The sequence below is a fragment of the Podarcis gaigeae genome (genome assembly GCF_964106915.1).
Source record: "Podarcis gaigeae genome assembly, chromosome: 8".
In the NCBI taxonomy this organism is placed as follows: domain Eukaryota; kingdom Metazoa; phylum Chordata; class Lepidosauria; order Squamata; family Lacertidae; genus Podarcis; species Podarcis gaigeae.
In genome coordinates, this window is record NC_139684.1 from 58,145,458 (window position 1) to 58,168,822 (window position 23,365).

General features: G+C 45.4%; 2 protein-coding genes and 1 long non-coding RNA gene across 11 annotated transcripts in view; 2 read left to right on the forward strand and 1 right to left on the reverse strand.

Annotated features, from left to right (window-relative positions):
• The window catches only part of THRAP3 (thyroid hormone receptor associated protein 3), a 44,032-nt gene extending 33,796 nt beyond the window's left edge, over window positions 1–10,236 (forward strand). For 4 of the 8 annotated variants that reach the window (XM_083751662.1, XM_083751664.1, XM_083751663.1 and 1 more), the window contains 7 exons: window positions 1,598–1,703; window positions 2,905–2,989; window positions 5,575–5,756; window positions 7,304–7,496; window positions 8,344–8,508; window positions 8,855–8,879; window positions 9,218–10,236. In XM_083751662.1, the coding sequence (XP_083607788.1) occupies window positions 1,598–1,703; window positions 2,905–2,989; window positions 5,575–5,756; window positions 7,304–7,496; window positions 8,344–8,508; window positions 8,855–8,879; window positions 9,218–9,243 (782 nt within the window). In that variant the 3' untranslated portion in view covers window positions 9,244–10,236. Of the gene's footprint in view, window positions 1–1,597; window positions 1,704–2,904; window positions 2,990–5,574; window positions 5,757–7,303; window positions 7,497–8,343; window positions 8,509–8,854 lie in introns of all 8 variants that reach the window. The other 4 variants (XM_083751658.1, XM_083751660.1, XM_083751659.1 and 1 more) reach the window with 1 other exon arrangement.
• On the reverse strand, window positions 1–17,570 carry LOC310850451. The gene is made up of 3 exons (XR_014567327.1): window positions 17,502–17,570; window positions 10,493–10,637; window positions 1–1,253 (listed from the first exon to the last, which is right to left on the reverse strand). It is a non-coding gene; the product is annotated as an uncharacterized lncRNA (long non-coding RNA).
• LOC310850345 (CD2-associated protein-like) overlaps window positions 17,571–23,365 on the forward strand; it is a 26,850-nt gene continuing 21,055 nt past the window's right edge. The window contains exons 1-2 of one of the 2 annotated variants that reach the window (XM_083751747.1): window positions 17,571–17,746; window positions 21,101–21,258. In XM_083751747.1, coding sequence (XP_083607873.1) covers window positions 17,743–17,746; window positions 21,101–21,258 — 162 coding nt within the window. In that variant the 5' untranslated portion in view covers window positions 17,571–17,742. The remainder of the gene's footprint in view (window positions 17,747–21,100; window positions 21,259–23,365) is intronic. The other variant, XR_014567299.1, reaches the window with a different exon arrangement.

Here is a 23,365-nt window from a genome sequence, read left to right on the forward strand (position 1 = left end):
TAAAACATTTCCATCCCACCCTTTATCGTACAGAATGATCCCAGAGTGGGTTACAACTGCCAATAAAATACTGAACAAACAGTGAAATGCAGATCACGGAACAAATTCTAAAAATATAAAACTTTTGCCAAAGTGTTGCTTAAGGAAAATACAGTTACTCCTGGAGTTGTCCTCTTGCTGTAGATCCAAAGAAGGAAAGAGAAGACACTATGCAATCCTGCTTGTTTCGCTGGAGCCCTCTTCCCTCCCCCTGCCCCCTGATGAAGCTTATTCACTCTTGATTAGTGCTTCATCTTGCAGTTGGAAGGTTTTCCAGTTGGGAAGAGTGAGAAATCTATTTTAAAAATTATTGTCTTCATTTCACCTCTTTATTTTCATTTTGGTCCTTCTGAGCTGTTCTGGTTTATGTGGGCTAAGTGGCTAATTGGCAGCCCCCTTCATTTTCTCTTTCCCCTGGTTACACTACCGATAGGGGCATGGTAAAAGTTTTATCTACAGCTTTACTCATAAGGGAAAGAAAAGTTTTAAAGCAAGAGTTCACAACTGAATGCCCAAATTCTTTCTTTGGGTTTTTACGTACAATGCTTCAGCTGTGCTTGAAAATATGTGATCGGAAACTTCAAGTGGCACCAACGGTATCAGTGTATGTGGAAAAAATAGACATTCTTCCCATACAAGTTCTCTATTGGAGAAGTTGAGCTTAATTAACAGTATGGAGTTTCTCAGCAAAAAGGGCAGCATGTGGTGTGTGCATTCCTTTCCATTTAGTGTCCATCTCTTCTCCCAAGCAGTCTGCTTTACCTGAATATCTAAGAGCAGGATGGATATTTGAGATGGGGATAAATACTAAGGTACCCTTTTGATATTCCGTAGACTCCTAGCCCACCTGATACTTCCCCTCCCTCCGAAAAAATTAGATGGATACCCAGCCAGGGAAGATGACAATAAAAAGACTGTGTCTCGACTTTGAACATTGGACTGTGGTATAAAAATTGTGGAAGATTGCAATAGTAGAAAAAATAACCCATCTAATCCACATGTGGAAGAGAAAAGAAAAATCTGACTCCTTTCATGATATTTGGCAAAACATTATTACTTTCACAAGTTGGACTATCACAAATATGGTCCCTCTCCAGCCAGTATTCAGATTTGGAAATCAAGATCAGTTGACACTATGGTTGCAGTAAGATCAGATTTGGAAATCAAGATCAGTTGACACTATGGTTGCAGTAAGACTGTCACTGTAGTTTTTCCTGTACAAAAAGATAAAGGAAAGTATGATGTTAACAGTCTGATCAAGCTTGTAGTGCTTTGCTGATCTTCATATGATGTCAGCCTTGTATTGGATCTTACACTTGAGACTTCTCTGGTGTTTTAATTATTCTTATATGAGTAAAAGCAATTTCTTTTAAAAGTCTGCACTGCTTAACCTGCAGACAGATGGATCCATCTCCTTCCCTCTTTCCTCCTGCCTTCACCTTTATGTTGTTTGCTTCCTGAATCTGTTTCAGACCCTCCTGCAGAAGCCACTTTTATATTGTCCTAAAGTATAGATGCAATGTTAATGATGTGATATTTCCTCACTGCATATCAACAGAGCATCATTTTGGGTCTTCGGGAATGACATTGAATGAGCGCTTTACAAAATACCTAAAACGAGCGGAGCAAGAGTCTGCTAAGAACAAAAGTCCTGAAATCCACAGGTGAGTCCTCCTTTGCATGTAATAAAGGCATGGTTTTGGGAGAAAATGTGCACCCTTACCACAAAGAGTCCTCAAATGAGTAGGCTTTGGCATAGCTCACCAGCACAAAAGCAGGCAGTCTACTAGACAAATCAGACTACTATCTGCCAAGTGTAGAGTTTTGACATGTACTTATAAAATCCCGATTTAAGAGACTTTTTGAATCGTAGCCATTAAGCAGCATAAAGGCTTGCATTTAGCTACTAGGCATTTGCTTGCTTATCATAAGCAAGTGCTTCTCATCCAAGGCAAACTCTGCCTTGCCCTGCCACTGTCTTGGGTGCCTATCCAGGAGAGAAAAAAGGACTTTGATTCAAGCATATGGAATCCACAACAAGAATAAAGTACGGAAATCAATAATTTGCTCCTCATGGTGAGGCAAGGATGTTGGAGACCCAATCCTTACAACTGAAACTCTTAAGCAGCCATTTTTCTGGCCTTCAGCCGGTGATGCCCACATTATTCAGCCATACTTTCTGATGGCTAGAAGCTTCCTTTTCAAAAAGGAAGCTGAGAGTGGAGACTGAATTCTGAACCTTTTATCCATCTGCTCTCAGCCAGTTCCAACCTGTCTGTCTTTCTCTCATTTACAGCTAGTCCAGGGGGTTGCCCTGCCTGTCAGCATCATCCTCCTAAGTCGCTGTGTTGCCCCTTGCAGAACACAGTAGGGAGGTGGATGAGGACAAAGTTGGAATAAATTGTCTCTCCCTGTCATTGGCTCTGGCTCTACCTACTGTTTTGTCTCCCTGCCTTCTGCCCTCCTGGTCTCAAGGGACACCAGCCATCACTGTTGCTATCAGAGTCTGCACGAATAAGTATGGCGTTCAGAGCAAGAAAGAGATAAACAACTCTTCATTGTATCCATAACTCTTTAAGGTGCCTTAAGGTCCTATATTGTTTATCTTTGAACAAGTCTCTGTCGTAGCTGAGGCTTACCAGCATCAACTTGCCCAAGGCCACTAGGGAGTCTCGTGATGGAACAGGAGATTGAATGTTCTATCCACAAGTCAATTCAGCCCTGAAGTTTTATGTCTGTCATGTGCCATTCCTTACACTATAGAACTAAGGCCTAATTTATACATTCCCTGAATGGCAGAAGGGAAGGGGGGGGGCATTCCTTGACCTTTTCTTAATCATGCATGCTCTCTTTTTTCTTTTTTAGGAGGATAGACATTTCTCCCAGTTCCTTTAGAAAACATGGATTCTCGCAAGAGGAAATCAAAAGTTCCAAAGAATCCAGCTACAAGGTGACCTGTTGCTTTGATCTGTAGTGAAACAAAATGTGTGCACTTCGGGCATGAACTTGTTTTTTATAATAAAAAAGTGATATTTTTGTTTAACTTGCTCTCTACTTAAGTTTGTGTTTTTCTTTCAAGGATGGGCATAATTCTAAAAATGAACTACAAAGGGTTAATTTTTATTAAAAAAAAATGTATCAACAACCTTTGTGAAGTGGTTAGAAATATGGTAAATGACCCCAAAGTCAATTGAGGTTGAGCTTGAGACAAAAAAAATGGAATTTTGGAAACAAGTGACCTTGATGATGGAAGACTTTTTGTGATATTTTGCTGCTTGTAAGTATGATTAAATCACTTGTATTACCCGTGATATTTCCAACCATGTTTTCAAAAAGACGTGCATGTCAGGAAGAGAGGAAAGTAAATCAAATCCATATCTGAACCAAGCACACAGATATTTTTTTCTGCTAATGTGTTTTCTGTTGACTGCCGCTAGTTTATTTTAAAATGCTGCTCAGAATTAAAAACACTCTCTTGGGGGTCTTTAAAACTGTTACAGGCAGCGAAACAATTATATGCCCCTAGGTTTAAAGGAAAAAATGACCATCTTGAGTTGAAGCATTGTCTGTTCACTTTCATACACGTTTGTCTTAATGGTTTTTAGCAATGCTGTTGAAGGGTTTGCTTTCATGTCATACCTGTGTTCTCAGTTTCTCCAAACACTTGTCACATTTGAAAGATACTCGACTGCTGGATTTGATCTCTCTACCACACCATCCGACAGTGAACATGCTTGTGTATGTGAATAGACACATACTTCAGGTTTACAAACAGTCAGGAGCTCCTGAGACGACCTCTTTATGAAATGGAACTACACAAATGGCTACAACAACTGATCTAGGTTCTGCTGATGAATGACATTTGATGATGAAACGAGTTTCCATTCTGGCAATGACAGATCGGCTTTGTTTTATGAGTTGAAAAGAGAGTTCTCCTTCACTTATGGAAGGCAAAAGAACAAATACAGCTCCCACATTCAGCCATGCCAGCTTCTTTATTTTAATCAAAAAGTAGGCTAGAAGCTTGTGTAAGTAAAGTACTTAATAGAGAGCTGCTACCCATTCTTTTTGAGTTAAGGCGAAACTGATGCTCCCACTTTTCCCTGCCCTAGTTATTCCAGAGACTTGTGCTGGACTGAAAGTTACCAAGTTGAAACAAGAAGCTCCACTGATTGACTGTTTCAATAAAAACCAAAGAGACCTGTAACAATTCAGAAATGACTTTGATCCTACTGCTGTTGACTGAAGATTTTCGTTTGCCTGTAGAATTTAATCTTCTCACCACTTTCTCCTGTTCTTAGCCATTTCTTCCCAGATGTGCCACTTAAAGTATCCTAAATAAGGACAGGGATGATGAACTAGTGGGATGAGACATACCTGTGTCTTTTTTGTGTTTTGTTCATGGGAATCTCATTCCGTAAAGTGATCTCCAAGGATATCTTAACTTTTCCAACTACAGCTCCAAGCACACTGTTGATGCTGAATAAATGTTTGCTGTTTATAAGTATTGCTCAGAATAAGTAATATAGATACATTTATCTTGCACAACGTGTTCTGCTGTCAAAGTTCAAGTTCCCCCAAAATTCAGGAGCTTCTCGGCAATGGAGACAAGGAAGGGTGTGTGGAGACTGGATTGTAGCTGAATGGTAGAAGCAGGGAGTTCTGTTTTGCAGGGGGTGGGAGTGTGCAGTGAGCACAGCAGTGCAGAACACCTAAGTTCTAACTCTTGTCCCCTAGAAGCCAGGCCAAGCTTGGCTCCATTTGGTTGCTGAGTCTTCAGCAGCAGGTGTATGTTCAAATCTTTTTTCTGCCATCGTAAGTGTGAGAAACACGATGCCTCGTTTTTGTGCTTACGGTGCACAACTCTGAATTTGAGAGGTTATGCTGATAGAGAGCAAACTATGCAGCAGCCCCTTCAAGGCTCATTATGGATCTCTCAACAGCCAGTGGTGATTGGAGGGGGGAGCACACTCAGGAAGCCTGCCTCCCCAAATAACTCCTTCATTGGTTCTCTGGAATGTAGAGAATTGGCTCTATTATGATACTGGAGCTTAGACAGTCTGCACATTTCCCCTTCACTTTCCATAACTGCAGCCAACGTCTCCTGCAGTGAGAGGAGGGGGCGTCCCTTTCCAGGCACAGGGAAGGAATTCTGTTGTTCAGTCAATTCCCTGTAGAGCACAAGAATCTGTCAAAAGAGGAGAACACAGTTCTTAGCTTTGGCATATATAGATCATTGCCCCTTGAGCCTGTACTTTTTCCTTTGGACATCAAAGGGTCTTGGCTTTGGCACCCCGTTTTGCTCCCTTGATTTGATTAATAATTACTTACGTTTGGCATAGAGAGAAGTGGATGCAGAAAGATTGAAATCTTTTGCGTGGATCTTGTGAAGTCATTCAGTCTGTGTATTAGCACCAGCATAACTTCCCTTGCTTGAGTATTTTTCAGTCCTGAGCAAGGTAAAAAGGGATGTAGTTGTGAAGAAATTGCTTAAGGCTCAGGTGTCAAGTCTTTCCCCTGTTTTTCTCTTTGCAGGCCGAAAGCAAATACAAAGAGGACCCAGTTGACCTGCGCCTTGACATTGAACGGCGTAAAAAACATAAGGAGAAAGATAAGCGAGGCAAGTCGAGGGAATCGGTGGACTCCAGGCCCTCAAGTCATTCACGGGAGAGATCAACGGAGAAAACAGAGAGGTCTCATAAAGGGTCCAAAAAGAAGTATGTAGGAGGAGAACATTCTCCACTTCTTCCTTCCTTCTTTCCTTCCCTTTTTATTTTAGATGCCACACAGAAGAGTGATAGTGAGCTGACATAATGAAATCCCACATGGAAGAAGCTAGCAGGGAAACATTTTCAGCCCAAGGGCTGCATTTCCTCAAGAGGAACCTCCCCAGGAGGTGCATGCCAGTGTGGGTGGGGCAGTGGATGCTCAGTAGGATACGTCCCAGAGGTTTCTACAGTCACGCGTTCAGTTATCCAGTCTCACATCCAAGCAAGTAAGAGGTGCTACCACAGTTCAAGGAGACATCCCAACCAAGCACAAACACTGAAGGAAGGTGCAGAGCAGAACCAGTATGGGGTGTGGCCAGATAGAGAACCCTGGAGTTTCCCTTTCAGCCCCTGAGCCTGAGGTCCTTCCCCTCACTGAGCTAGTTGATGATACTTGCTAGGATGCAGCAGGTGTCAGTATGGGGCTGTCCTGTTACATAGCACAGGCTTCTGGGGATGTGAAAAGTGCTGTTTTTACATCCAGGCTTGTTAGGCCTCAGCTGTTGGGTCCAGCCACCCCCCTCATGTGCATTACCTGTGGGCTGTACACTGTACCATAAGGTCTGCAGTAAGTAGGCAAGCTGCTCCAAAAGGGATGCTTGTCCGTCATCACTGATCTTCTCATTGAGCAGTCGCTAATAAGCCTCCAAGGAATCAACCCTACATTTTCCCAGAACACAGTTCGTAGGGTTACTTATTGAAAGGATGCAGGCAGGCTAGTCTAAGTGCTTTTCAAGTCAATGTATTTTACACTTATTTATTTGTTTATAAAAATATTTAAGTACCACTAATTCATTTTTTAAAGTTATAACTGTGCATTTGTGATTGTTAGCTTAGCCTTTCCCCCTAGACTTCAAATGCAACTTCGCTCTTTCAAGCCACGAGGGGTGGGTGTAAGAGAGAGAAGAGCTCTCTGGATCATTGGATGGGGCATGCTAGCATTGCTCAATGCTTTCCTGTCTGCATTTCTGAAACTTCCATTTTTACAGCAAATAGCTGTGTGTTTCGGCCACTTTGGGCTGAATGAGGCACTGATCTTGGACACCACTATGTGGCCCAAGCTTAATAACAGTGGGTATGAGGTGCACCTCTGTTGCTGGATTGCACTGGAGCCCTAAAGAACAAGAAGCCACTCTAGATAAAGGAGGGGAGACTGTACACTTGCTTTCATTTTTGGTCTGCAATCTCTCGACACAGAGACCCAAATTAATGATTCTCTTTAGTCATTGAAGACAGCAGGTTACAAGCAAGGGGGTTGTGGAGGCAGGGAAATCCAGCCTAGTATAATATGTTTAAGTTGAAGAATGACAGTGGGAGAGTGTGGTAGATCACTGCCAGTTTTTGATATTGGATGGTAGATCTCAGGCTACTTTTGGTTGGACATGCCTGGTATATATCATGTGGTGAAGTTGTGGGGAGAGGAATGACTGACGTTGAGGCAGTAGAGATGTGCCCTCCCCTGACATTCATATATCTCTCTCTTTGCCTCGACTTAGGAAGCACCGGCGTGTGCGGGAGCGATCTAGGTCAAGCTCCTCGTCATCACAGTCTTCCCGCTCCTACAAAGCAGAGGAGTACCCCGAGGAGACTGAAGAGCGAGAGGAGGCTGCCCCTGGCTTTGACAAATCCCGCCTTGGGACCAAGGAATTTACGGGCCCAACTGATAGGGGCAGAGCCCGAGGAACCTTTGTAAGTTGTCCTTTTGGAGGGTGTGTGCTCTGGGCCCTTGTTCCAGGGTGATAAGTCAAAATAGTTTTGAATTGTGACAGAGCTGGAGTGTGGACAGGCACCTCCCAGCTTTTGAAAGGGGTTCAGTGTTAGGTGTTGGCAGCTACCCAGTGTAAGGGAGTCGTTCTTGCTTATAAAATTCGTCTCACCTCTTCCACATATTTACTGAGCACAACTTCAGGGTCTTTTTCAGAAGAAGTTTCCTATTTGTGGTGAAAGGGCAAACTTTTTTTTTAAAAAAACCAATATGATATACCAAAAGCAACAAAACGATAACACTACAGTGCACATCAGTTGCTCAAGGAAGTTTAAGGAGCCACACCCAGAGGCTCACATCCAGACCCAAAAATCAGTCAGAATCTGAAGGACAATTTAACCAAGAAGGGGCCTAGCTAATAGGTTGAGCCAAAAGGGTTGGGTTTGTTTTAGTAAATGGGGGGTATTATAGCACCTCTCTGCCCAGCTATGTAATGCAAAAAGGGATCCTAAATGCCTACGGATTTGTCATGTTTACTTAGCTATTGGGTCAGTTTTTTTCTGGAAAGACAGTAGCCCACACCTTGAATACAGAAGTGTGATGAGTGTTTCTAGTGATGGGCAATTTCCATTCTATCTGTTGCTAAGAGATAAATGATCAGGTCCGTGTGTGTGTGTGTGTGTGTGTGTGCGCGTGTGTGTGTGTGTGTGTGTGTGTGTGTGTGTGTAGTGCTCCAGAAATCATGTCAGGCCATCCCATCCTAGGCAGATCCCCTTTCTTTCTGTTGCTCACTTTTTGACGTTCTCTTTCTTCCTCTGCTCCTGATGACAGCAACAGTTCCGGGCCAGGGGTCGGGGCTGGGGAAGAGGGACCTTCTCTGGCAACAGCAACAACAACAACAGCAGTGGCGGCAGCAGCAGCACCGACTTCCAGAAGCGGAGCAGGGAGGAGGAGTGGGACCCCGAGTACACCCCCAAGAGCAAGAAGTACTACTTGGTATGTGCCCTGGGGGTGAGGTGGGCATGTGGCTGTGAGCTGCCTGCACAGAAGTTGTCCCTTCCACCAGGTGACAGGCCCCAAGTTGGTCTTGCCGTCATTGTCTCCTCAGCCATGCAGCATTACTGGAGGGCTTACTCACAAAATGCAGAGGCTGGGGGGGGGGCATATTCCAGGGTGTTTATCCTCCCCTGCCTGAGTGGGAAATGTGGCAGCGGCCACTGGGGAAAGGCGAGGGAGTGGACAGAGGTGGGGCCTTCTGGTGGGCTGTTGAGGATCTCTGCATTTGTTGACTGACAAATACCTTTTTCTTTTTCTTTTTCTTCTTCTTCTTTCCCCTTTGCAGCATGATGACCGTGAGGGCGAAGGGGGTGAGAAATGGGTGAACAGAGGCCGGGGAAGGGGCATCTTCCCCAGAGGGAGGGGCCGTTTCCTGTACCGAAAATCGAGCACCAGCCCCAAATGGGCCCATGACAAGTTTAGTGGTGAGGAGGGAGAGATTGAGGATGATGAGAGCGGGGCTGAGAACAGAGAGGACAAAGAGGCCCTTCAGTCGGTGGCGGAGTAGCAGTCTCGACAAGTGGAAAGAGGGTCCTGAGACCCTGAAGCAGCAACAGCTGTTGGAGGGGGGACTCTGTCAGTCTGGACTGTAATTGATCCTTATTGACTAGTTGAATGTTCTTTTATTTTCTCTTTTTTAATTTTTCAGTGATCTCATGGAGGACAGTGGAGTGAGTTCTGCCCAATACTATTGGCAATCAGTTTTTGCGCGCTCGCTCTTTTTAATGTGATGATACATGTGGGAAATTAATTCCCTGCTCTTTGTTTTCCCCCTTTCTTCCTGTTTGTGGATATTCTTTTTTAGAAATCCTTTATTTTAAGCGTTTGCATATATATACATATAAAAACAACACCCCTTAAAATGGTTAACTTCAGAAAGGCGTTTGTGGTTCTTATATATAGAAGAAAAATGCATGTGAATAAACATCTGACTAGAAACTGTTGGGACCAAACTCTGTGGTGTTCTTAATTTAAAGGAACTTTCCCTCTGCTTGAATTTGGAGTCGTTTCTCTTTAAAGAATCGCCTTTTGTTTTTTCCCTTTTTGTGCTGAAGTTCTAAAGTGTAGCATGGCACAGTTGAGGGGGAAGGACCCAAGCTCTCCCCACCACAACCACCAAAATGCAAAACTGCTCTTGGCTAATGTTAGCAGCATCTTGGTCCGTTCACTCTAGATTTCTTGCATACCTTCTTTGCCTCCAATTGTGAATCTGAACACTATTTTTGGGGTCACATAGTTTTCTAAGAAACTTGTGAATAAATTAGGTTTTAAAAAAGAAAACCAGACATATAGCATGAGAAATGAGGATTTTTTCCAGTATTTTTATTAATCTTTTTATAAAGCAATTTTGACTCACTTCTGTGATGGCCATGGGTAAGTTGCTGACAGTTGGTTTTGTGATTCTCTTCAGCTTTAAATCCGCAGCACTCGAAACATGTCGGGCAGGTGATGTGCTCACTCTCCCAAGCCAGCTACAGAGAATGTAGTTGCCCTTTTGAGAAATCTGTCCCCCTGGAAATGAGACTTTGCAGTGCTTCTCTTTGTTCCCCTTTTCCTCTCTGTGCTATAAATAGAGCTCATTTTGTGGGACTGGTGCAGTTCTTGCTTAGCAAAGCCTGCAAGCTTTTGTTTTGACTCCTTGTTCAAATAAAATTACATTGAAATGGACCATGCAGACCTTCTTTTATTGCTGCTTTTATTGAGCCTCCACCCCACTCCCAAAATATGGTTGCAACATAACCTTACATCAAACAGGGCCAACATGATAGTGTTGGGCAAAAGAAAGAAAAAAGAGTTCAAAGCTCCTTAAGGGTAGCAGAAAAATGCTCAACTTGCCACCCTTGATTCTAGTAGCCGTATGTTTAACATTGCAAAGAAGTGTGTGCATCCACAGAACGCTGTACATCTGTAGGCCTCTCCCTACCTGGTTGCCCAAGATTCCCAAATGAGTGGAAGAGCCTCCATCCTTTTCTCACCCAAAATGCCTAGCTGATGTGGCCTTGTAAAGCACTTTCTTCCATCTCACATACCCCTGGAATCCCGGGGGGGGGGGGTTGTTTTGAAGTCTCCTATAGAAAAGAGAGAAAGTGGGGGAGCAAAGTATTAGAACTGGAGGCTGCATTTGGGTTCTACAGATTCCATTGTAGAAGCCACTGCAATGTGAAGGAGAGAGTGTGTCCAGGCAGTGCATAAACAAAAGTGCCTGTAGGCTTTTCTAGATACTGTAATTGGCTTTGATCTTTTGTCAGCCCATCAGCTCACATAAGGCAAATTTTAAGGATGGGTCCATGTGCGTACTTGGGAGTTTTCTTGCTTTGTGGAATATTTCCTTTCTGTGAGACACACCTCTGCACACACAAAAACCCTGAATGACCTGTCTATAAATTATGCAAATTAAGAAAAAAGCCTTTTGTTTGGGAGGAGGGTGCACTTAAGAGAGAGCTGTTCAAAAGAATTGAGTGGCATATTAGGTAGGTGCAAAGTTTAAACCCTTCGGGAAACGGTGGGGAATATTGGCGAGCCCTGTTCTTTCCAGCAGCTATGCTTTTTCCCCCTTCCAAGTTTTTAATTAAAACACCAGCCAACCTGCCCTGTTGCCTGAGGCCATAATTAGAAGTGAATATAAAAATGTGCTGGCAGTTCTCAGAGCTCCTGTGCTGGGATGATTTCTGTTCTCATCCTGAAGCAAAGTTCTTAACCTGAAGCACTATTTCTGGGTTAGCGGAGTCTGTAACCTGAAGCGTATGTAACCCGAGGTACCACTGTACTTCATTGCACTTCCATTCATTCTTCCTCTCTCTCCTCTGAGTGGGGGCTTACCCTGGACCCCCTAGGTTGCTGCACAACAAACAGGGATTATGAACATTTCTGTCCAAACAAGTCTTCTGCACCACAGAGGCTCTGGATTGTGTCATGTTGAGGGCAGCTTAACACATTTAAGAAGTGGAAACAGCAATTCTGCAGAAACACAGCTGGTCCCCTGATTTTCTCTGCATGGTGAAGAGAAGATTTCTATGCCCTTCACATGTTACAGGGTCTGTCTATTGTGTTCCCAACACATGAAGTGACTAAAAAAACCACCAGCCTGCGAGTTGTGCTTTATGGGTCTCTGGGTCTTGAAATTTCTTAAATGGCACCATTCCTAGGCTGGACCTTGGATGGCAACCAATCAGTTGAGATTTGGGTTTACCCTGTCCCACCTTTAAAAATTCAAAGTAGGAGCAGTCCAAAGTTCAAAATGACATGCTTTAGTGGCTTTAAGGCAACAGGGTGGTTTTTAAAAAAACACTAGAATGGTATTCTTGACCCAGCCCATCTGACCCTGGTAGAAAATGATTAGCATTGGGCTTTTCTGGATCTGGTGAATGATGGCTGCAGACCCTACAAAGAGCTGCTAGAACACCTTTTTTTGAGATTAGAACTAGTACCTTGAACTGTGCTTGACAGCAATTCTACAGAAAACCAGCCTCAGATGCCAGAGCATTTGAGTCATGTTCTAATCAAAAATCCATATTGGGGCAATATCGTTTATTATTTTGAGTTCTCCAAAACTTTACACCAGACTAAAGAGGTAGCTAGTTGGTCTTTTGTGTGTCTCAGGTGGGGTGGGGTCCAGAAACCACGATGCAGTAACACTTTAATTACAGTCAGTCAAATTATCACGGGGCTGTGAGCAAGCTTTAGTGTAGAATTCTCCAGCAGCTTGGAGTAGAGTGCACAGCAAAATGCGGGCAGGAGTTCAACATGATGTAAAATTCCCTAAAACCTTCAGTGTGTAAGCGTCTTTAAGATGGAATGCAGGAGGAACTGTTCAGGCATAATTAGATCATTAAAATGGGGGAGCAACTTTCCTTGCTGCTTTGTGGCATTAGTCCCGTGGGGATCTTGTACCAAGCAAGACTGATCCATTATTCCTGTACAACACCTCTGGTAGCCTATCTTGAGACTTTTAATTCAGGCTTTGGGGCACAACATGCCAAACATCTCCCTTTCCCCTTTAACATCCAACCCGAAAAGGACTTCCAAGAACCAGTAATGCTTGTTCTTGGCTTTGACATTTAGGTCCTGCTATAAAGGTATTGGGACACGGGTGGCGCTGTGGGTTAAACCACAGAGCCTAGGAGTTGCTGATCAGAAAGTCGGCGGTTCGAATCCCCACGATGGGGTGAGCTCCCATTGCTCGGTCCCTGCTCCTGCCAACCTGGCAGTTCAAAAGCATGTCAAAGTGCAAGTAGATACGGTAAATAGGTACTGCCCTGGCGGGAAGGTAAACGGTGTTTCCGTGCACTGCTCTGGTTCACCAGAAGCAGCTTAGTCATGCTGGCCACATGACCCAGAAGCTGTACGCTGGCTCCCTCGGCCAATAAAGCAAGATGAGCGCCGCAACCCCAGAGTCGGGCACGACTGGACCTAATGGTCAGGGGTCCCTTTACCTTTATAAAGGTATTACTCTCAAGGTGGCTCAGTTTTTTTACAAAGTCCTTATGATTTGAGGCGCAAAAGGACTGCTTAGATGTAAGAAGGGTGTGGAAGCCTTGTTCTAACGCAGGCTTCCTCAACCTCGGCCTTCCAGGTGTTTTTTGCCTACTACTCCCATGATCCCTAGCTAGCAGGACCAGTGGTCAGGGATGCTGGGAATTGTAGTCTCAAAACATCTGGAGGGCCGAGGTTGAGGAAGCCTGTTCTAAGCGTTGAGTTTTCTGGGTGGGACTCTCCCAGGTCTAGGAAACTGGAGCAAAACCTATTCCCTCATCTGTCTCTAAAGGAAACTTTCTTTCGGACTGTCCTTCCATAAATCCCCTGGCCAGGAAGCTAGAAGTTACCTACCTTGAGCAAAAGAATCCTCTGCAGCCTGGTTTCCATCAAATGTGTTGCACTAATGGGTCAGCTGGTTGCCCATTAAATGTTAGGTGCTTATTTTATGGCACTGTAAATTGCCAGAGAACAAACAGGTACTTCTGCTTGTGTGGGGTCAGGCAAAGTTGGGATGACATCATCTCAATAAAAAAGCCTAATTTGTGGGTGGTTGGCTGCGGGGGTGGGGTGGGGAGGCAAAATGTTCACATACAGAGTTGCATTCATGTCAACTAACTTACTGTGCATTTAGGTTCCACGGCGCCAAAGAGATAAAATAGATCTAAGTCTGTACTGGGGCAATACATTTGTTAGGTCAATCCAAATAGAATAAAATATATGCAAGCTTTTGAGTTCCCTGGAACTCTTTATAAGCCTTGATGTATAAAGGGAAGCAGGTGTGTGTGTTGGTATTTTAAGAATTAATGTGTTAGGAGCTAGCAAACATTCAAACGAGGTGTTTTCAGGTGCTTGCTAGTTTCACGTTTCACTCCAGCCTCTGAGTCTAGAAAGAGCAAGTTCATAATGGCCTAAATGAGGGGGATGCATCTTCCCAGGAGGGTGTGGTGTAGAATGAAACCGGAAAACACCTAGAAGTGAATGTCACTGGCTCCTCCCCTACTCAATCTTAAAACTCACCAGGTGTAGAGATGTTGTTCTTGGTTTATTTGATTTGTCACCTAATACACAATCTGTTTGTGAGTTACACAATTAAAAAGCAGCCACCAACAACAAATTAACAATATCCAAACACACAGAGAGAAACAGCAATTATTATCACAATGCCTCAGAAGTCTGGGAGAAGAGGTACCTCTTAACTTGGTGCTGAAAAGCTGTTAATGTTGGCTTCAGGCAGGACTGACTGGAGAGAGCATTCCAAAGACAGGAAGCCAGCACTGAAAAGGCCTCCCTTTTTGCTATTCTCTGAAGCTCTGTTAGAGAGACCACCAGAGAAAGGCCTCAGGTGATGACCACACTGTGCAGGTATGTTTAAGTCAACAGCCTTTTTCTCCTTCAGGTCTCTCCCCTCCCCCCCCCCATCAACACCACTACTTAACATGACTTTAGGGGTATATGTCAATGTTAAAAAGGAAAGAGGGAGCTATAGTCAGTAAATCAAATGTGGCTGTCCTGTAGTCCTCCAGATGTTGCTGGACTGCAACTTCCACCATCTACATCTGCTAGCCATACGGACTGGGGATGATGGGTGTTGTAGTCCAAGACATCTGGAGGACATCAAGCTTGGTTAGGATAGCCCAAGACACAATTCACCTGGTGCCTAAAAGCTAACAATGAATGTGCAAGGCAGGTCTCCCTTAGGAGGCAGCCCTGTTGTGGTGATGTAACGCTAGGAAAGGCTCTCCAGTTATCATTCGCTACCCAGCTGACCACCTATTGTTAGGTTTGGTTCTGTGAAACCTCCATTGCTCCATTAGCTTGATTTGTGATCTAGAACAGCTTTCCCCAACCTGGTGTCCTCCAGGTGTTTTGGACTACAACTTCATTTTGAATGCCTATAATTGTGCTTGGCTGCCTTGGGGCTGGACACTAGATTTTATATACTGGTACGCCTCAGACAGGGTTCTTGTAAGAAGTTGGATTCAGGTGCCAATTGGAAAGACATTATCAGGTTGTTGCATCTTAATTATGCTAAGTTATTGGACTATTTGAATAAAGCATTCCAGTGTCAATCAAGACACATTTGTTGGGAGCAGGGGGAGGGCATCAAAAAAATTCAACAGCCACAAACAGAGAGGGAACTGAATGCATTGAGGCAATGACATCTTACTGTTATTTTCTTGCATCCTCGGGCCAAGTGTGTGTCGTTATCTGCCGTCCCAAGACAAGTTCAGTAACCCAATCTGTCACCCAAGTGCTTGGGGAGCGACAGGCCTGGACAAATTCCTCCTGTCCTTTATGTTTCGGGCAGGATGTGAACTATTCCAGGCTTGGTCATCTGCAGTGCCGTCACCCAACTTCTATGGACACTGTTTGGGGTCTGAGTAATAAAAGCAGGCTGAGTTTCTGTGTGGGTGTGCCCTGGGAGCTCTTTATGACTTTTTCGTGTCCCATAGATACTCCAGCCAGTTGTTGATGCAAAGAGGGGCTCAAGTGAGGCAGGGACACCAGGCATAAACAGAATTAACTGTCACTTTCTGCTAACTGGATTTCCCCCCAATTGCAGGTATTCAAAAGATCTTGGCCTTCCAGTATTATGAGTTCTTCAAAGCATCTTTGCTAGAACTGCAAAGGAACCCATAATCATACTATGTAAGGGGTGTTTTTCATCCCAGCTTTACCACCATCTCTGTGTGTAGGTATGGCCTCTAAGCGTATTTTCCAGAGGAAATATGTAAATTGAGAAGTTAAACGTCTGGGACTCCTTGTGTGGGAAGCAACCTGAGGCAGGGTGGGAATTCATTACTGTACAGAGGCAGTCCTCTTCATGAACGCATACTCTATTTGAAGGGCTGTCTAGTTTCAAGATTTAAAAAAATAATCAGAGAGGAGCACAGGGGCTTTGAGGTTGTGCACATCTCACAGTAAGCAGCACCTGGGCAGCAAACTGAGCAGTGGGTGGAACTATGGTGCAACAACAGTGGAATAGACTGTATTTCTATTTAACTTATAGCAATTGTTTCTAAATATGTATCTATGCATATAAGTTAGCATATGCAAATTCGACGCCAGAAAAGGTCCTCTCTTGTCCTTTTTTGTGTTATGTGTTCCTCCTTTTTTTTTTTTTTTTGCCAATGCCTGAGTGGCTGTTCCTGAGGGGTGCTGTGCCGCTTGTGAGTGTGTGCAGGGCTGAAATTGGTCTTCAGCGCAGCAATTTCTTCCAGACTTCAGACCAATCAGCTGCTAAAGTTTACTAAACTGTCAGGAGGAGATTCACAAAGCAAAAGTAGCCATTTTGGAACCTAAGAAAACCCCCAAGATCTCTGTGAGGGATGCTTCCAGATCGGTGTTTGATGGTGGATCCTCAAACAAGCAAGTTTTTTTTGTAGTGCCCACATGACATAATCAACATCAAAATCCTGTATCTTCCCCTCATGATCTGGCTAACCTCTCTTTACATTTCCAGGGAAAATCCAGCGAAGTAAAAAAACACTTGCCAGCTACTAGTTTGTGATATCTCAATAACCCATCTGCCAATTAAGCCACACCTGGACCAGAAGCATTCAAGGACCAAGTGAATAAATATAAGAAATAGGGAGCAAACTTTCAGTTGACCTGTAATCAGGCTGGTGGTTAACCAGAGCATTGGGGGGGGTGGGCGGGCAGCTGCTGGTTTGTCGCTAAAGCCAGACCATCTGCACTGGCTCTTCAAATGGTGTGTGGGCAAAAGCAGCAGCACTTTCAAAGACCACCTTTTCATCTGTTCTGTGCAGGATTCAGGTTACACCAAGGGATAATGGAATATCAAAACACACAGCAGCAGATTCCCCCCTTTAAAAAAAATTAAAAAATAGAATCTGGAAGTTCTCAAGATTTGTCTCCAGCAGGAAGTGAAACACCCAGGTTCCTTGTGAAAGATAACAACGAATAAAAATGCGGTGTTTTTGCAAAACTGGAAATCGGTACAGAAGAAAGGAACTCTGACCATGCACAGAGGGCCTATTGAGTAACCACACCCAGCTCCTGAACAGCTGCCAGGTCAAACGGTGTGACTTCAAGTTGAAACAGAGCTCCAGGGCCTCTTTTTATTTTTAGATACAGCAAATGCTCTGAAGGTACTGAGCCATACTGTACAACAATATTGATACAGCCATTTAATGCTTCTCTGTCAGGCCTTTCCTCTCCTCTTAGTGACATTTAGAGTGTAAGCTGCTCAAGGGGTTTGCCCTTTTAGTTAGGGTATCTTGCCAAGGAGTGGCTCTATATAAATAGTAAGTTACAATGGCAGAGATGCCAATTTTCATACATCCATTTTACACTGAGGCTGAGAAAGATGGTGTCCCCCGCTCAGGTGCAACCACCCACACTTCAGGCCTGCACGTCATTGCTTACCTCCCTCCCCATCATAGGTAGGCTCTGCCCATCTATTTGGGGCAAGCAAACCCCCTGGCCCGGCCTACCTGCCTGGTAGCAGCCTGGAGCCCTCCCTGCTCCTTCCTGGGCTCTCAGGAACCCGCCTCGCCTGTTTGCCTAGTCTGGGCTTGTCCCTCCCTTCCGTGTGTGGCAGGCTTGTCCTGACGGGCCTTCCCTCCCAGCTTCAAAAAGGGAGTGCCTGGCTTCCTTCTCCCACTTTTCCCAGGAAGGCACAGCTGGCTGGATATATGCGGAGGGAGGCAGCCGGAAAGTGAGGAAGGAGCTGCCATGGGTAGGTTTCAGGGGCCACCTACAGGGAATGGGGCTGGAGCTGGAATGATTTTTTTATTGCCTGGGTTTTCCAGATGACAAATCTCACAGGTGCTGCCAGCTGTGCCGGCCGCCACATCTTACACAGCTGTGTGATGGCATACAGTTCTGTAGGATCACATTTCCTGTGAACGCTACAATTGATACATAACATTGAATTGGCTCACTGCTTCATGCTCTGGCAGGTCAATGATTAAAGGGCATTATTTTTGTAAAATAGGTGAGTTTAATGTGAGTCAAAGGGGAACGGCTTTAATGTATATGTGGTGGTGGTGTTGTGGCTGCGGGGGGAAGGATTTAGATTACAGTGGTACCTCGCAAGACGAATGCCTCGCAAGACGAAAAACGCGCAAGATGAAAGGGTTTTTGTTTTTTGAGTTGCTTCGCAAGACGATTTTCCCTATGGGCTTGCTTCACAAGACGAAAATGTCTTGCGAGTTTGTTTCCTTTTTTCTTAAAACCGCTTGAAGAGGTGCAGTTGTGACTGATTGTGCTTCGCAAGACGAAAAACCGCGCAAGACGAAAAGATTTGCGGAACGAATTAATTTCGTCTTGCAAGGCACCACTGTAATTTTTTTTTTTTGCATTTTGAGTATCTGAGGATTACACAGTCTGTTCCAGAGCAAACACCGTGTGGGCACAGGGTGCCCACTGCCAGGCCCACTTCAGTGGAGCTTACCTCCGATTCCACCCCAATGGGGGCCCCACCTTCTCCACTGAAGTGATGAAACTGAACTTGCTGGGGGAGGGTTCTGTGTGTGCCTGCATGCTTGGCATACCAGGGAAACATGAGAATCCCTGCACCCTCAGGCCTAATTGTTACTGATGTAACTGTTACTAAGGCATAATTAATAAAAGGGTCCCTGCCCCCACTTTTACTGATGGTTCCCCTTGGCCGCAGTCTCTGTCAGAGCATCACTGGGGCTATCTGCCTCCATCCAGGACCCCCCTGGCCAAGCCAGGTCTCCCTCTGAACTTCTGCCTGGCTAAAGAGCTTGGCCTGGCCTTCAGTGTACGTTCAGTGCTTGAATTTGACAGGGAGAGTCAGAGAGGGTCTGGCCAGCCCCTTTTTCCTCATCCAGGCTTCTGGTTTTAGCAGAGTACTGTGTGAGATTCGGCTACCATTGGGAGGAGTCGGAGCTTATCCACTTACTTTTCCTCCACTCTTTCTAGACACAGTCTGCGCTTTAAAGCTCCATGTCCAAGCACCCCCCCTTTTTTGCTTTCCCCACAAAACCCCACTCTTTAAAGCTCAGTTGGAGCAAACAGCAATATGTGGAAAACCAAAATTGATGTTTGATCTGATTGTGCCCTAAAGAGCAGGTTATTGTGGGGAAAAGTCCAGGTCAAAAATGAAGAAACCATGCTTGGGCAAGGAGCTTTTAAGCATGGACCTGTGCCTAGAAAAAATGGGGCAAAAGGTTAATGTGGATAAGCCCCCAGAGAGTAGGGCTTGTGGATTTGGTGAAGACTGCTCTCTGTCCAGCCTTACTGCACCCCCAGGAGAAAGAACTTAGGATGTACCATCTGGTTCCTGGGGTCCACTTAAGGTTGGTTTGGAGACCAGCTGGAAGTTGATGCACTGGTCACTGGCTGGCCATTGCTGCTTTATGGAAGGAGCCCCAGCCTCACAGCCCTATGAAGAATCTGCTTCTGGCACAAGGGAAGTAAATACCAGTCACCTGTTTGGAAAAGGTTAGGCCAACTTGGTGGCCTTCAGATATTTTGGGCCACAGGTCCCATCAGCCCCAGCTGGCTGTTGCCATCCATAACTGCTTTGTGTGAATGGTTTCCTGCCTCATTCCAGGTGCTTATACAATAATCTCAGCAATATTAAATTATCACCAATTATAACAGTTATCCCTGTTTAACATACACTTAAGCTCTAATTATAACGGACCGCTTTTTTTTTTTTACATTGCACTGCCATTCAACTCCCACTTCATGGTTTGTATCCAACATTAGGCCACATTTGCACCATACATTTAAAGCAATATAAAGGTAAAGGTACCCCTGCCCGTACAGGCCAGTCTTGACAGACTCTGGGGTTGTGCGCCCATCTCACTCAAGAGGCCAGGGGCCAGCGCTGTCCGAAGACACTTCTGGGTCACGTGGCCAGCGTGACATCGCTGCTCTGGCGAGCCAGAGCCGCACACGGAAACGCCGTTTACCTTCCTCCAAAGAACTCTGGGTGCTGTGGTCTGTTATGGGTGTTGAGTGCAGAGCTACAATTCCAGGCATTATTAAACAATCAATCCCCCTTCCCAGGGAACTCTGGGAATTGTAACTCTGTGAGAGAGATATGGGTCTCCACACCCATAACAAGCTACAGCTCCCAGGATTCTTTCGAGGAAGCCATGAAGTTTTTAAAGTGGTATCATAGTGGAGATTGTGAATCTCCCTCTGTGGAGGCTTTTGAGCAGAGGCTGGATGGACATCTGTCATGGATGCTTTAGTTTAGATTCCTGCATTGCAGAGGGTTGGACTGGATGACCCTTGGGGATGCTTCCAACTCTACAATTCCAATCGTACAATGTACGGTGTGAATGTGGCCTTAGACTGCAGTGCCAGATTTAAGGTGGTGCAATCAGTTCCCCTGCACAGGATGCCGAGCCGAGGGGGTGCAAAATAGCGCGCTTGAGAGCATGCAGAGAATGGAAGGCAAGAGGTGGGAGGGTGCTTCAACAAACTCAAATTATAAAAAAAACCAAAAACCCTCGAATTATTGTGAAAATAAGAAGTGTGAAATATTATTTGGGTGAGGCACCAAAGTTTGTCCTCGCTCAGGGCGCCATATTGCCAAAGTCAGCCTCTGCAGAATATTACTATTTTTGGTTGGGATTTAATCACCAAGCACCTGCAAATTTAGGTTGCACAACTGCAGCTGATTGGGAGGTTTTGTGCAATGATGCTGCTTCTCTCAAAAGATCAGACTTTTGCAATAAGGAAGGTGATGCGTAAATGCACTGGAAGGTGTAGACTAATGACTCTTTGGTGCAGGCTGTGTACACACTAGACTTTAAAAGCACATTCTTTTCCTCAAAGGACTCGGGGCTCTGAAGTTTAACCCTCATAGAATTACAATTCCCAGCAACCCTTAATAAACTACAGTGCTCAGAATTCTTTGAGAGGGAAATGTCCTTTAACGGTTCAGTGTGTGCATAGCTGCAATGTTGCCTAACCTCCCCGAGGGCCAGTTGGAATGAATGCTCTACAGAAAGGTCATCTGGGAGTGCCCATTGCCGAGTGAGGTTGCTGATGTTTTGGGGAAAACCTTCTTCCTGCTTCTCTCTCTCTCCTCCTCCTCCTCCTTCAGAGGTCTTGGTCTTGGTAGACTTCGACGGGCAGCTGGGTGATGAGCTGAAGATCACTGCTGGCGACATCATCCAGAAGGTGCAACCAGGCCCTGAAGAGGGATGGCTGCAAGGGGAGCTGGAGGGCCGGGTGGGGCTCTTCCCTCGCCAGTTTGTGCAGGTGAGCATTTACACCCCTTCCCACTCCAGGCCTAGGCATGTCTCCTTGGAAGTAACTTAGTCCCAGGTAAGTGTGTGTCTAGGGTGTTAAGTGTGTTCTTGAGAAGCATGAGGAACAAGTGGAGACAAACTTGCGTGTTTGCAAACATGCCTGTCGCACCTGTCTCAGAAGGGCCATTGGCTCAGTGGGTAGGACATCGGCCTTGATGCAAAAGGTCCCAGGTTCAGTCTCTGGAATCTCCAAGTAGGGCTGGGAACATCCACTGCTTGAAACTAATGCCATTCAGTGTAGACAGTACTGAGGTAGATGGACCTATAGTCTGACTTAGAACAAAGCAGCTTTCTATTAGGGAGCAACAATCAGGTATGATTACTGAGCGACCTCTCAGCACAGAAACTGGGATTTGCCATGGCCTAAATGCATGAAAGGGACGTAGGTGACGCTGTGGGTTTAACCACAGAGCCTAGGGCTTGCCGATCAGAAGGTCGGCAATTTGAATCCCTGCAACGGGGTGAGCTCCCATTGCTCGGTCCCTGCTCCAGCCAACCTAGCAGTTCGAAAGCATGCAATTCAAGTAGATAAATAGGTATCGCTCTGGCGGGAAGGTAAACAGCGTTTCCATGTGCTGCTCTGGTTCACCAGAAGCGGCTTAGTCATGCTGTACGCCAGCTTCCTCGGCCAGTAAAGTGAGATGAGTGCTGCAACCCCAGAGTTGTTGGCGAATGGACCTAACTGTCAGGGGTCCCTTTACCTTTAAATGCATGAAAAGGCCTTTCGTTAGCCCCGGGACCTGTGCCCAGTGCCATTATCCAGCAATGAACATGAGATTCCCTCACTGGAAAAGAGTGCCTCTGAGCATGTGACATGCGCCATATACCTCTTACCCCTGAGCTCCTACAGAGTGAGCACACACACACACACACACGGATGTGTCTGTTGCCCGATCCTCAGCACCTGCCACTTAGGTGCCTGCCTCACTCTGCCCAATGGCTGGACCAGCTCTCTGGCGGCCAGATGCAAAAGCAGACAGGCACCTCCTGCATCTTTTTTGGCAGGTGTGACTTGCATGACAGATTTCCTCTTCTTTACAACTATTAAAGGTGCAAGAACACCACAGAGAGAGAGACAGAGTGTCTCCATTTTCAAATAAATTTATTTGGAATTTGGGAGAGGTCAGAGGAAATGCTTTTCAAACCCAAACCGAGCCCTTCTGGCACTGGGCATTATAGCAGTGAAGCAGTTCTCTAGCAACAGTGTCCCAAGGAACAACCTCAAGGCATACAACGCCATGACCTTCCTGAAGCTACGCAGGTCTGGTTCTGGTCAGTTCCCAGACTGAAAACTGTGTGGAACCAAACATATGCCACCTTGAGTTCCATGAAGGAGGAATGGGGGGTGGGGCGGATATAAATGTAAAAAAACGAATAAAGTGTCTGGGTGAATAGTCATGTAGAAGAGGCATGACAAGCTGCCCTCTTCTATAATAACAATTAAAGGTGTAGGAGCCCCTTTTTCCTTTCCACCCAAGGCCTGGTTCTCCAGACTTTTCCTCCCTATTCAGCTTTGTTCTATTCCTGCAAAATGACAAACTGGGTATTTGCCTCCTGCTGGAGTTCATGGCCAAATAATGCAAATTATTTCCCGAGCTAATTTGCACCCCTGACACAATTTGTTTAAAGGGAAGCTGCATGGAGCTGGGTAAGATGTGCTTTGTTCCCCCAGTTTCACCTTGTAAGGGCTGCAACACACCCATGTCTGTCACTTGCCTCCTGCCAATGTTTGCCTGGCCTTGCGGCTGCTCAAACAAGACAGCTGGGCTGGCTGCAGAGGAGAAGGCTGTGTGGAAATGGGCAGCTGTGCAAGGCCCCTGACTCAATGTGCATGTTGTGTGTCACTGCACAGATTGCCCCACATCTGAGCCAGACATGTGCAGAGCCAAACAGAACACCCTTGTCCAAATAGCTAGTGGGATCAGTGGCTGGTTCTTTACTAGGCTGTGTTACAAGATAAATAGCAGGGCTTTGGCCATCAGGTGCCCAAGGGGTAAAGGGTGCAGCTCTTTTGTAGGAGGCATTCAAGCCAGTGTGGCATCATGGTTAGATTATTG